General features: G+C 63.2%; 1 protein-coding gene across 2 annotated transcripts in view; it reads right to left on the reverse strand.

Annotated features, from left to right (window-relative positions):
• Window positions 1-834: 834 nt before the first annotated feature.
• IGSF9 (immunoglobulin superfamily member 9) overlaps window positions 835-13336 on the reverse strand; it is a 53133-nt gene continuing 40631 nt past the window's right edge. For both annotated transcript variants that reach the window (XM_075907210.2, XM_075907211.2), the window contains exons 13-21: window positions 12191-12314; window positions 11055-11230; window positions 10683-10933; window positions 10128-10212; window positions 9670-9840; window positions 8757-8802; window positions 6896-8377; window positions 3192-3337; window positions 835-1488 (exon numbers count right to left, since the gene is read on the reverse strand). In XM_075907210.2, coding sequence (XP_075763325.2) covers window positions 1259-1488; window positions 3192-3337; window positions 6896-8377; window positions 8757-8802; window positions 9670-9840; window positions 10128-10212; window positions 10683-10933; window positions 11055-11230; window positions 12191-12314 — 2711 coding nt within the window. In that variant the 3' untranslated portion in view covers window positions 835-1258. The remainder of the gene's footprint in view (window positions 1489-3191; window positions 3338-6895; window positions 8378-8756; window positions 8803-9669; window positions 9841-10127; window positions 10213-10682; window positions 10934-11054; window positions 11231-12190; window positions 12315-13336) is intronic.

Consider the following 13336-nt stretch of genomic DNA (forward strand, 5'->3'; position numbering starts at 1 on the left):
TCCCCGAGTGCAGGGTGATGCGACTGGGTGGAGGGGGATTGATGGGGCTGCCTGCGTTCACTTCCCCCAGGGATCCATGCTGCTCCTGGCCTGGCTTGAGGGGAGCCAGGGACGTGAGGGCCGGGCAGGGGGTGCTGCAGAGGGGTCTGTGGTGTGGGGGTGGAGTAGCGGGGCACTGGGGGAAGAGGGTGGGGAAGGGGTCAGTGGGGGATGGGCAAGGGGGTCTTGGGAGCACCATGGTGCAGGGAGGGCAAGGGCTGGTACGGGGTGGGGGGCATGGAAGGGTCTATGGAGTGTTTAGAGGGAGGAGGCACATGGTGGGGTAATTCAGAGGGGGGCAGGGTCTGTGGTACAAGGGAGTGCACCAGGGCAGGCGCTGCCTAGCGCTGTGCTTTACTTGGGGTCAGCCCCCGGGGCTCCATCGGACACTGCAGCAGCAGCCTGGCTGGATTTCACCCTGCCAGCCCTCGGGGAGAGGCCCACGGGCTGGTCGGCCTGCTGCCCTCTGCCCGCGGGGAGGGGGGACCTGCCAACTAGCAATGAGCCTGGGCTAGGCCCAGGCCCCCTCTCTCCTGAGCCAGGGCAGCTAACAGCAGCAGCAACTGGTGCAAGTGAAAAGCGGCATGTCCTGGGGTGGGCACAGCCGAGGCCAGGAACCAGGCTGACGCAGACGTGGAGGAAAGTGGCTTGATGCCAAGTGCGTGCCCAGGTCAGGAGCAGGGCGCTGTGCAGGGCCAGGAGGGGATGGCAGGCCACAGAGGGGGCCTCCTTCGGCTGGCACTGGCACCCTCTCCCCTCCTGGCACGGTCTGTCACTCACAGGGAGGAGGGCAAGTCTGGGCAATTCTCTTTATTCCATTACAAATTCCTCTGACTTCCACCCGTCCCCCGCGAGGAGCCCTCAGGGGCTCCCTGCGCTCGGGTGCTAGCGCACGTCTCCTCGGCCTGGCCCTGGGTCCAGCAGGGCCAAGCAGCCTGGGGCATATGCTGGCTCTAGAGTAGGGGCTGAGCCTGGGCTCCCCTCGGCCCCACAGCGGCCCAGCCGTGTGCAGTACAAAGGTCTGGCCTGGCCTAACTGCACCTGGCAGGCACAAGCTTCCTGCATCACTGGCCCAACGATAGTCTGGCAGACTGGCCACTGCCGGGGGCTGCTGATTCCTGGCCCGGTGTGCGTGTGGGCCGGGGCGCTGGCTGCCTGCAGGCCAGCACCAATGATCCCATGGGGGGGTGTGGCAGCCACCCAGCCGGGGCGCATCCTCTTACAGCAGCGTGGCCTGCTCAAAGCGCTCGTCATAGCCGCGGCTGCTCAACCGCTGCCTGCGCTGCTGGAGAACTTCTCTGCGGCGCCGGTAGGCCAGGAACTCCTCCTTCAGGACTGCGCAGCGAGCCTCCGGGCTGGCCAGGGCCCGAGGTGAGCCCGGCGCCTCCAGGTCATCCACCGACTTCGAGTTCCTCGGGGAGCCACTGCCATCACTGGGAGCTTTGGCACCTGCAAGCCAGCAAAGGAGATGGCTCAGGGAGGGCAGGGCAGGCCCGACTCCCACCCTGTGTCCCCAGAGGGCTGCCCCAGGAACAACTTTCAGCTGGGACTGACTCACACGGTCCTGCCCCCGGGGGTTCCCTGCTGGGACTGGCTCTCATGGACCTGCACACTGGCTCAGTATGGCTCAGACAGGCCAGTCCATGGCAGGGAACTCCTGGCTGGGACCAGCCCAGCCAGCTCACACAGACCCACCCATGGCTGAGGGGTCTTGGCTGGGACTGGATCTGCCTGACCTACATGGGGGCTTATGGTTAGGAGCACCCCAGCATGGCTCATCCATGGATTAGGCCTCTGGAGGTGGAATTGGTGCCCACCGCCCTGACTTGGTGCCAGCTTAGGGCTGGAGCGTCCCCAGACAACAGCCCCATGGGTTGAGGGGCTCTGACTGCAAGGGGGGAAAAGGTGAGGAACTAGACTGGGCCTGGTGGCTTCCTGTGTGTGGGTGGGAATACAGCAGTGTGTGCCCAGCTGCCTCACGGCTTGGATGTGTAGCAGGGACAAAGGAGGCTTGGTCTGAACCCAGCCCTGTGTTAAAGTGGGAATTTTTATGTATGTCTAGTGTATGTGCCTCAGTTTCCCCTAGGTGGTGCGTGGCTAACTAGCTGGTAGGACAAAGTTGTTCACCTGACAGGCCCCTACTTACTTGGCAGAGATCCGGTGTGACTGATGCCTGGCTGTGTGGGGCTGGGGCCCCATGCCCATGGAGAATCTGGACATTGGTACCTAGCAACTAAGGCCCACCGATGACCCACCCTTCACAGGAAGCCAGCCGGGAGCGACCAGCTGGAGAACAAAGGGCCTGATGGGGTGGGTAAGTGAGGGCTGCTGGCAGCTCCAAACCTGGGACTAAAAGGGGTCAGAGGTCTCTGTGCTCTGGGCAGGCCAAGATGGACCGTGCGGTAACTTTCTGTTCTCTGGGGTAACCATGGACTGGCCACGTGGTGTTCCTGGATCTCATGACCCTGCTGCCTGCCGTGCCCGCTGGGAGTCACGGCCCACATGCAAGGCGGGGGAAGGGAGTTCAGTTTCTCTCCAGTGCCCAGTGCAGCAGGTTTTGCTGAAGGAGCTGGCAGTGCGACACGGGGTGCTGAAGGCTCCAAGGTTCGGTCCCAGGAGCAGGGAAGCCAAGCGCCATCCCCCAGCGAGAGCGTGACCCAAAGGGGCTGACACACTGAAGGGGTCTCCAGGACTACTCCAGAGCTGCTCCAGAGCAGCAAGCGCCGATCCCCGTGGCCTAGCGGCAGTCAGGAGTTTCCAATGTCAGGCAGCCCCTGTGAGTTGTGTGATCAGCTGCTCGGGCTAGGCCAATGGGGTGCTGGGCAAGACATCTTGGTTTCGCTGCATGGCTCATTCAGGAATACGGGGGGTGGGAAGGGGTTGGTGTTAATCCCTGAGAGACATCAGAGTCCCTGGGACCCCAAAGAACACTACAGACTCTACTTGCCTCCCATGCTTAGATGCAGCCACCTCTGGGGTAGGATGTGGCAGCTGTTTATACTCACACTCTTATGCCCCTGCACAAAGTGCAGGGCTGGGAGTTAGCGAGGCCCACAGGCACCTGGAAGAACAGAGAGGGGGCCGGGGGCTGGGACTCGGGCAGTCCAGCCGCAGGCAGGAGCCCCCTGCAGCCTGAGGCTCTGCTCACTCACTCTGCCGCTCCAGCTCCTGCACAGCGATGGTGGAGACGGGTCTCCTGGGGTCCCCGCTGCGGTACAGCTGCAGCGCCTCTAGGATGTCTGACTCCAGCGCAAACTCCGAGTCCCACTCGTAATTCTCATCCACAGACGTGTTCCTCCTGCCGGGCAGAGGGAAAGCGGGCGTGAGCAGCGGGGACACTGCTGTGTGACAATGCCCACTGAGGGGGAGGGGTAAGAGGGGAAGCAGGGGGGCTGGTTGCCCCGAGTCCAGCAGGCCGGGGCTACACAGCTCAGAGCGGGAGCGAGGTTCCACTGCCCCGTCCATCGCAGACCCAGGGCACGGCTTGGGCCAGGGAACACCGAATGGGCAGGCCCAGGAAGTGCCGCTGGCTGCTAGGCTTAACCTGGGCTCTGTGATGTAGCCCTGCCTTCTCCCTCCCACCCAGCTCACGGGACAGACTCACTGCCTGGCCACTCAGGTTCCCAGACCCGTGAGTGAGTGCCCCCCCTCCCCTCTCTTCCCTGGGGGTGCACATGCTGCCACCCACGGGCCACCCACACTGTTCCACTGCACTGCAAACCCCAGGGCTTCCGGGGGAGCCTGAGTCCATAACGCTCGACATCTGGCAGCACTGAGCACCCAGACAGAGTCCAGGGACGGCTACCTCAGAAACCTGGACAGGTGGCAGCCATCACTACAGCGCACCGAGGGACCAAGCCGAGCCGGGCACAGCGCCTCCCCCTCACAGCCCCCTCAAGGAGTGAGCGGAGCCAGGCACGTGCCTCCCCCCACAGACCCCGAAGGGAGTGAGCTGAGCTGAGCCAGGCCAGACCAGTCCCCCCCCAGAGCTCTATGGAGCAAGCCGAACTGGGCACAGTCCCTCCCCCTCACACAGCCCTGGGGGAGTAGGCCAGGCCCGAGGTGGTGTGGCCCCAGGTGTGTGTGATGAGCCAGGTGCTGAGTTTCTCCCCCCCTGCCTCCTGGGGGAGCAAGCCAGCATGCCCCCGCCCCAGGCACTCGGGGAGGGGAGTTGGCTGAGCCAGGTGCAGTGCACCCCCTCCCCCATGGCCTCTCTCATGCAGAGGGTGCAAGTGGCTGCCCCGAAGGGCTGGAGACTTGTGCCTAGCAGCCCCCATTCCCGAAGGAGGCAGCCCGGGGTGAGCAGACAGCAGCAGGTGGCTGCGGCGAGGGGGATGCTCAGGAACCAGAAGCCCGAGGAGCTGGCTTGAGGACACAGCGGCAGGGAGCCAGTCCGGCTGCTGCACAGACACTGACTTGGGCCCCGCTCTGGGAACCCCCCAGCAATGGGAGAGGCCCACTGGATGGGGTCAGGGCCTGGGGGGCCGGGACACAGCTGAGCGCTGAGTAACGTGGTGCCCAGGTGGGGGCTGTTTTAATTCCCCGTGGCCTGTGTTGGGTTTGAGGAGGGCTGGGCCAGGGGAAAGCTGAGGCAGGAGGTGAAGAGCCACCTCTGGCCACAAGGGGGCGCGTGGGCAGTGGCTGACCCTGTCACACAGCAGGGCCCCTAGCTGGTGCAGCCTTGAGTGCCCGGGGCCAGACCCAACCCGCTCGCCTGCAACGGCAGCACAAGACAGGAGCCCAGTGGGCGGGGGATGCTCTGCTGACCATCAGAGCCAGGGGCCCCAGAGCTCAGCGCATCCCGGAACCCCACTGCCCTCCAGCATTGGCAGGAGCTGGCTGGGCAGAGTCTGCCAGGGGACCTGAGCGGGGTGCAGGGCCCTGCTTCATTTGCTGAGGGGCTTCCCCCGACGCCCCCAGGGCAGCAGGCTGCTTGGATTGCACCAGCCCCGGGGCCTGGGCATGTGGAGGAGCCCCAGAACTCCCTTGCGCCTGCTCCCCTGGCCAGCACATCTCCCATGCTGAGGGCCATGCCCTGTCATGAGAACTGCAGCACCACTTGGATGGCCTGAGAGGTGGTTTCAGAAGCTCTGGGGGCTCTGGTAGGGGGAGGGGAACAGCCCCTCCTTTCCCTGTGCTTGGACCAGGACAGAGGGGCCTGGGGATTTCAGGGGATGGACATTTGCATTCCTTAGTTCCCTCCCAGCGATCCCTGACACTCACAGCGGTGCCCAGCCTAACTGGGGGCTGCAGCGAATGCAATCCGCCGGTGTTAGGGTTCAGAGTGAACACCCCCTTGAGGCAGCTCTCAGCTATGGGTGCAGGCTGCCTGCCAAGGAGCAGTGCCCGTTACACCTCGTGACCAGATTAGGGATGTAAAACCCTATTCAAGCAGTTGACTGGTTAAAGGTTATGTTGAACCAGTTAATCACTTAAGTGAGTGTGGGCAGGGCCACTGGTTAAACCAGGTAACCAGTAAGCATCACCTCATAACTGGTTAACCATTGACATCCCTAGACCAGCCTGAGGGCTCCTGGTGACCCCAGGCCTCACTGGCTGGTTGCACTGGAGGTAAGTAAGAGATCCGTGGGGTGAGACAATCTTTCATTGGACCAACTTCCGTGGGTGCAAGAGATAAGCCTTTAGGCTACCCAGGGCTGAGAAAGGTCCCCGAGCATCACACAAACCATAAAGGGGACCAGAGGTCCCTCCTGCTCAGAAGGAGTGGAAGGCGGGGAGGAATGGGGCTGGGGAGGGACCAGTTCTTAGTGGGTAACAAATCACTGTAATAAGCCATAAATCCAGTATCTGTCCAGTCCAGGATTTTTAGTATCTAGGGAAGACTGCCCCAGGGTAGGTGTCCGGGAATGTCACAGCCTATGAGCTCCCTTAAACCAGCCACCTGCACTGTCCGCTGCTCCCTGCTGAGGTCTAGCAGGCTCCCATCCCCTAGAACAAGCCCAGGGCAGCATGGATCTCCCTCCCATGGGGGACAAACAGCCCAGCAGTTGGACGTGGGCTCCTGGGAACACCAGAAAGGACAGAATCGCTCACAAGAGGGGAGAGGCCAGCGGTAGCTCTGCCCATAGCAGCTTAGGCCTGTCTCCAGCCAGTCGCTGCATTGGGCAGGGCCGGGGCCTGGCCAGGTGCCATACTGGGCACTTTACTGTCCCCAATTCCATTACTCAGTTAGGGTATGTCTACACTACCCTCCTAGTTCGAACTAGCGGGGTAATGTAGGCATACCGCACTTGCAAATGAAGCCGGGATTTGAATTTCCCGGGCTTCATTTGCATAAGCGGGGCGCCGCCATTTTCAAAACCCCGCTCGTTCAAACCCCGTGCAGCGCGGCTACACGGGGCACGAATTAGGTAGTTCAAAACTAGTTCCTAGTTTCATTTCACGAGGAGTAACGGTAGTTCGGACTAGGAAGCCTAGTTCAAACTACCTAGTTCGTGCCCCGTGTAGCCGCGCTGCACGGGGTTCGAACGAGCGGGGTTTTAAAAATGGTGGCGCCCCGCTTATGCAAATGAAGCCCGGGAAATTCAAATCCCGGGCTTCATTTGCAAGTGCGGCATGCCTACATTACCCTCCTAGTTCGAACTAGCGGGGTAGTGTAGACATACCCTTAGAGACAGAGAAGGGCCTTTCATCCCTCGTTTGCTCCAGGAGCCAGGGACGGGTGTTCGAGGCTTCTGTGTCTGATAGCAGCTGGTTTCCAGGCTGGTAATGCCAGATTTGGGGTGCCCTTGTGTAACTCCCACTGGGGTTATCAGCTGCCTGTCAGAACTAGGAATAGAGCCCAGCAGTCCTGGGGTTTTCTTCCACTCTCCCCACCCCAACCCAGGCAGCTCACCTCTTGCTGACGGTAGCGATGGCCAGCTCCTTCCTCGGCCTGCCCTCCTCTGTCACAGAGCTCCGGGACTCGCCTCCACTCGGCCAGCCGCCTATTTCCCCTAGCGGGGAGCTGAGGTAGGTGCCCACCAGTGACAGCGCCAGCGAGGGGGGCCTCAGGAAGGACACGCTGCCCCGGCCGCTGCTCTGGCTGGTCAGACTGGCTCGCAGCAGCTTTTCAGCAGGTGGCCCCGGCAAGCAGAAGATGCCTGGGGCTTGGTACTTCTCGGGCACCTGAGCTTCCAGCAGCTCTCCAGGTAGCGGCTGCTCCTGCAGGCAACGGGCCCAGCTGGGCTCTGAGGAGATGGCTGTGCACATCAGCTCGGTCCTGCTGCTGTCTGTGGCCAGGAGCGGGGTGGAGCCGGGGCTCAGGGAGCCTGGCCAGCCCATGCTCCCAGGTAGGGCGGCCTTGGCAGGGCCCAACTGTGGCTCTGGCGGTTTCAGGAGAGTCTTGCTGGGTGCCTGTTCCAGAGGAGACTCGGGGGTGGCCCGTGTGTCCATGTAGTCCAGGCAGGCTGCCCCCTCCCTGCTCTGCTCTCTCTCCTCCCCCAGCAGGGTGGGCTCCGTGCTGCCCAGGGCTGGGGGCTGGCAGGGCTCCTCCTGGGGTGGCCAGTCTCCATCCACGCTCATCTCCTTGAAGAAAGGCAGGCTCAGGTACTGGAGGATCCCACTCTGGGCCGAGGAGCTGGCTCGCTGCTGGCTGCTCGGGGACCCTGAGCCCAGTGGCTCGGGGCTGGCCAGAGCTGGGGCGCTCAGCAGCCTGCTGAGCACAGGGGAGCCCCCGGGGCCCGGGGAGCAGCGCAGCACGCTGACGGTGCTCTGGCAGTGCCCCTCGCCACACGTGCCGCCCTGCACTTCCTCCACGGCGCTCAAGGGCAGAGGCACCGGGGAGGCCACGGGGCTGATGTTGACAATGCACAAAGGCTTGGCTTCCTCCGTGGGGCTGCTGCTGCTGTAGCCGAAGTAGCGGCCTTGGCGGTGCCTCGAGGATTTGGCTTCCCGGTGGGCCTGGCCTGTGGCCTTGGGTCGCAGAGACACTCCTCTCTGCCAGACGGGCTGCTCTGTTTGGGGGGCAGCATACACCTGCAGATAGGGTGCTGGCGGGCTGTGCTCAGATGGGGCGGGGGAGGGCTCCCGCTGCAGGAGCTCAGGGTACAGCTCTGTCTCGGGGGCACAGGGGAAGAGCTCCTGGGGCTGCCTGTCCGTCTCCACCACAAAGCGTCCATCAGGGCCCCGGGAGATGCGCTCCAAGGGCACTGCATCTCCGATGTGGCTTTCGTACACCGTGTACTTGGAGCTGGTCCGGGGGCCCCCCGCCATGGTGAGGCCCAGGCAGGAACTAGCCTTCTCACTCCACAGCAGGGTCCGATGCAAGCTCTGGTATGGGGAGGCCGACAGCTTGAGCTTCAGGGTGCTGTCCGAGCTACTAGAGCTGTTAGAATTTCTGCAGGGAAAGAGAAGGATTGCTGGGGCGAGCCCCATGCCTCCTGCCGCGGGGAAGTCCCTGGGGGCCCCCGCCTACTTGTTCCCCCATCCAATCCGACCTGCGCATTCACTGCAAGAACTGAAGACAGCCCCCGCACCGGCCCTGAGAGGAAAGGGTCAAACTGCACTGCTGGGGGGGTGAGCTCCACCCCAGAGCGTGGCCAGTGTAGAGGTGGCCCCTCCAGCTCCATCCCAGCGGCCAGGTTCCAGGGTCCCCCCCATCCTGCTCGAGACCCCTCCCTGAGCCGGCGGGGCGTGAATGAGGAAAGCGATGGAGAACAGCATGGCACAGGCAGCATGGGTGAGGCAGGGCGATGGCATGGGATGGCAGGACTTACTGCGGAGGTGGAAGCTTCTTGTTGGGGGAGAAGACGATTGGTGGATCTGGAAGGTCATGAGAACACAAGGGGATCACATGGCGAGCAACTCAAATGTGAGATGAGGCGGCGGCGGTGGCCCACACCCACCCCAGACCCCCAAGGATTGGGGGGTGCTCACCTGCTTGTGAGCAACAGGCATAAATCCCACCAGCTCCCACAGCCACTTGACAGCCATGGGGGATGGGTTACCGACCCGACCGCCCTGGGGCTGGATCAGAGCCGGCGCCCCCTAGAAAGGCCCTGTGTCCCATTTCCCTCCCAACCCCTTGACCTCTCTGGCCCCACAGCCCCTCCCAGCAGGGGGGCAAGTCCTGGGCAGGTTTTGCTCCTCTGGGAGAGTGCAGTAGACGACGGGCGGAGAAGGTCTGGGATCAAGGGCCCATCCACCTTGTCTATGCAGGGAAATGGCACCGATGTAACCCCAGATCAGTGACCCCAGGGACTGGGGCTCCCTACAGGGGCTGGCTGCTGTTTTGCCTGCCCTGGCTCCCACTGGCTGCATGAGCCCGGATCAAACCCAAGTCAGAGCAGCCCCACCATCAGGGCACCGGGTTAACTGCGCCCCTGTGAACTCCCCCCTCTGGCTGCAAGAGTACTGGGGTTGTCAGCCACCTGACCTCAGCTCCCCCCACCCCCACCCACGCAGAGGGGTCTGTCACCCAACCTGGGCTACAGCCCCATGTCCCCTGCCTCCTGTGCCCCCCAACTGCACTGCAGCCCCTTGCCCCTACGTGGGGAACGACCCCTCATCCCACTGAGCACGCTCACCCAATTACCCACTGTGTTCCTGGGTCGCCCAGCGAGGATCCCAGCCCCTCGCCAAGCTCCCGGCCTCGGCAGCCGCGTGCCTGTGCCAGGGCGGGGTCCCTACCTTGCCTGCGTTTCTGGAGGCGGGCAGCACGCCGGCGGTTCATGACGCAGGCGACCATGGTGCTGAAGATCACAGCCATGCTGAGGAAGCAGATGCCCCCGATGACACCGGCTAGCACAGGCTGCGGCAGGAGCTCGGGCAGCTGAGTGCGGGACGGATACACCTCCATACCTGGGAAGGGGACAGGGAGAGGCCTCACACAGACACCAGGGTGCAGGGTTACCCTTGGGGGGCAACCGACTCCCAGACACTGACCTACCAGTGGGGAGGGGCGCTCCGCTGGGGCACAACGTCCATTTCCATTCCGGCCCCTCACACCCAAGCTTGCCTGGCTCAGGGGCACAGAGTTAGGCCCATACCTGAGGGGGCAGCACAGAAGTCTCTCCCCTGCACCCCAAGGGTTCCCAGGGCGCCCTGCCAGGACACGGCTGGCTGCGCGGGGCAGCACGGAGCTTTACCTGCTGTGGAGACGTTCACTGTGTTGCTGGGGTAGCTGATGTAGCTTCCGGCAAAGGCCACCAGGCGGAACTCGTAGAAGGCGTCCTGGGATAGCAGAGAGGCTGGGGTGAAGGTACAGCTGGCGCCTGCCAACTCTTCCCCCTTGGCATATGGCCCTGGCCAGAGGCAGCTCCTGCCACAATCCCACAGAGCCGTGTGTGCAGTGAGTGGAGGGGTTCCACCCCAGCACCAGACGCAGCCTGTCTCAACAAGCAAAGCCCCAGTCTATGCAATAGGCACTGCTATGGGGTCAGTGCCAGAGGAGAGCAGAAACCCTTTTCCACCCCCAGTGGCCTGCTGGGTGAGAGGATGCTCACATGATGCACCTTAGCCTGTGCCCAACTAGGCTGTTTGGGCCCCTGTCGCCCTTTTGGGGCCTGCTGTTTCTCTGAGAGCTCAGCGACCTGCAGCGCCAGGGCACAGACTCCAGGGGCTCGGGCGGCCAATCTCAGCAGGGATGGGGCAGATCTTGGGCAGAAACAGCCTGTGCAAGACCCGACGGGACTCCTACAAACCTTGATGAGTCCAGGCACCAGGACCTGGGTCTCCGTGCTGGGGATGGAGCTATCCAGCACCTCCCAGCCACCCTGGTCCTGCCGTAACTCCAGGGCGTAGCCTGTCAGGGCCACGGAGAACTGCAGCGGGGGCTCCCACTGCAGCAGGACCCCCCGCGACGTCTCGTTGGCGGTCAGGGACTGTGGAGGGGACAGGAAGACGCGTGGGGCTGTGGTGGGTGGCTCAAGAGGCACCTCAGTGGTTGGGAAACCTGGAGGGAAAGGAGACATTGAGGAAAGAAACCAGGGCAGCCATTCGGGGGTAGGGGAGCCCCAGAGCAGCCATTCAGGGGTGGGCGAGCTCAGGGGGAGGGATGCCGGGGGCTCTCTCACCCAGGGGGAAGGAGGTGACGATCTCACTGAAGGGGCCACTGCCCAGCTTGTTCTGGGACAGGACGCTGAACTGGTAGCCAGTGGCCGGCTGCAGGTTCTCCACCAGGAGGTGCCTGGCCCCCACAGGCACGGTCAGCGACACCCAGTCGTGATGGGGCCGGTTCAGGAGCTTCACCCTGAAGAGACAGAGCAGGTGAGCCAAAGCCCGCCGCCCCCCACCTCCCTCTCATGAGGGTCTGTGCCTGTGAGCCGCCCCCTTGGCCCCTCATGAGGGCGCAGGAACACAGCCTCCACCTGCTGAGGCTGGGAGCTCCTCACATTACGTCTGTCCCGTGTGGGGCAAGGATCCGCACATGCCCTCACCCAGTGCCAGCCTGTGCCACATGCTCTGTGGCCACGTCCTCCCCCACGGAGCTGAGCTCTGCCCAGCATGCCTACAGCCAGTACCAGCCTGTGCCACGTGCTCTGTGGCCACGTCCTCCCCCACGGAGCTGAGTCCTGCCCAGCATGCCTACAGCCAGTACCAGCCTGTGCCACATGCTCTGTGGCCACGTCCTCCCCCACGGAGCTGAGCTCTGCCCAGCATGCCTACAGCCAGTACCAGCCTGTGCCACGTGCTCTGTGGCCACGTCCTCCCCCACGGAGCTGAGTCCTGCCCAGCATGCCTACAGCCAGTACCAGCCTGTGCCACATGCTCTGTGGCCACGTCCTCCCCCACGGAGCTGAGCTCTGCCCAGCATGCCTACAGCCAGTACCAGCCTGTGCCACGTGCTCTGTGGCCACGTCCTCCCCCACGGAGCTGAGCCCTGCCCAGCATGCCTACAGCCAGTACCAGCCTGTGCCACATGCTCTGTGGCCACGTCCTCCCCCACGGAGCTGAGCTCTGCCCAGCATGCCTACAGCCAGTACCAGCCTGTGCCACGTGCTCTGTGGCCACGTCCTCCCCCACGGAGCTGAGCTCTGCCCAGCATGCCTACAGCCAGTACCAGCCTGTGCCACATGCTTTGGCCATGCCCTCCTCCAGGCAGCCGAGAGCCCCGCCTAAGACACCCACACCCAATGACAGCCAGTGCCACGTGCTCTGTGGCCACGCCCTCCCCCAAGGCGCCAAGAGCCCCGCCTGGCCCAGCACTCACAGTGGCGTGTACCAGACGCTGAACCTCTGGAAATATCCCCCGTCAAATCCTGGCTCCCAGGAGATGTTGGCAGCCAGCAGCAGTGGCTGCACCGAGACGTTGGTGACCGCGTGGGGGCTGGTACCTGATGGAGACAGCCAGTCAGGGGCCATCTCTGACCTGCCTCTCCAAGGGCTTCGGCAATGGCTAGGAGCTGCAGGGGGCAGAGTGCTACCTGGCCAGTTCATACCCCCTCCCGACAGGTGAAATGGGCAAGTGCCAGGCATGGGATGCCCGCAGGGGAGGCACCTCCATCTGTGGGCTCTCAAAGGGCTGTTGCTGTGCTGGGGGAGGGGGTGGCTGGGATGTTACTCACCTGGACACACTGGCCTCAATCTGCAGGGTCCCTGGCAGTGCCCAATGGAGCCGGGCACAGGCCCAACCCAACAGATTCCAGTGTGATATGGGTTTGGGACGTGGAGGTTGGGTGTTCGCCTCACGTTCCACCAGGCCCTGGTGAGCAGCCCATGGCGCCCGGCTACCCCCGCTAGGCACACAGAGCCACCTACTTCCACCCTGAGCGCCCCCCCCCCCACAACAGTCACCCACCCCCATCCCAAACACATACACACACAGCCACCTACTTCCACCCTGAGCGCCCCCCCCACAACAGTCACCCACCCCCATCCCAAACACACACACAGACACAGCTACCCACTTCCACCCTGAGTCCCACACACACACAATAATCACCCATCCCCATCCCAAACACACATGCAGCTGCCCACCGAGCCCATACCCATACACACACACAGCCACTCACTTCTGTCCTGAGCCCTATCCACACAGTCGCCCACCCCCAGATACTGACACGCATATAAACACAGTTACTCCCTCAAACCCCCATACTTCTACTTGAGCTCATCCAAACACACACACACAGCCACTCACTTCCACCCTGAGCTCCACGCAAACACAACAGTCACCCGCCCCCATCCCAAACACACACACACACACACACACACACACACCTGCCACCCCCCAAAGCTGCCCACCTTCACCGTAACCCCATACAGTCACCCCCCCACTCCTCAATACACACAGCTGCTCACCGCACCCCCGCATCCTGGGTCCCCCCTACACGGCCATGCATGCCCCTGTACATTC

The sequence above is a fragment of the Pelodiscus sinensis genome, chromosome 22 (assembly GCF_052426305.1).
Source record: "Pelodiscus sinensis isolate ZL-2025 chromosome 22, ASM5242630v1, whole genome shotgun sequence".
Lineage (NCBI taxonomy): Eukaryota > Metazoa > Chordata > Testudines > Trionychidae > Pelodiscus > Pelodiscus sinensis.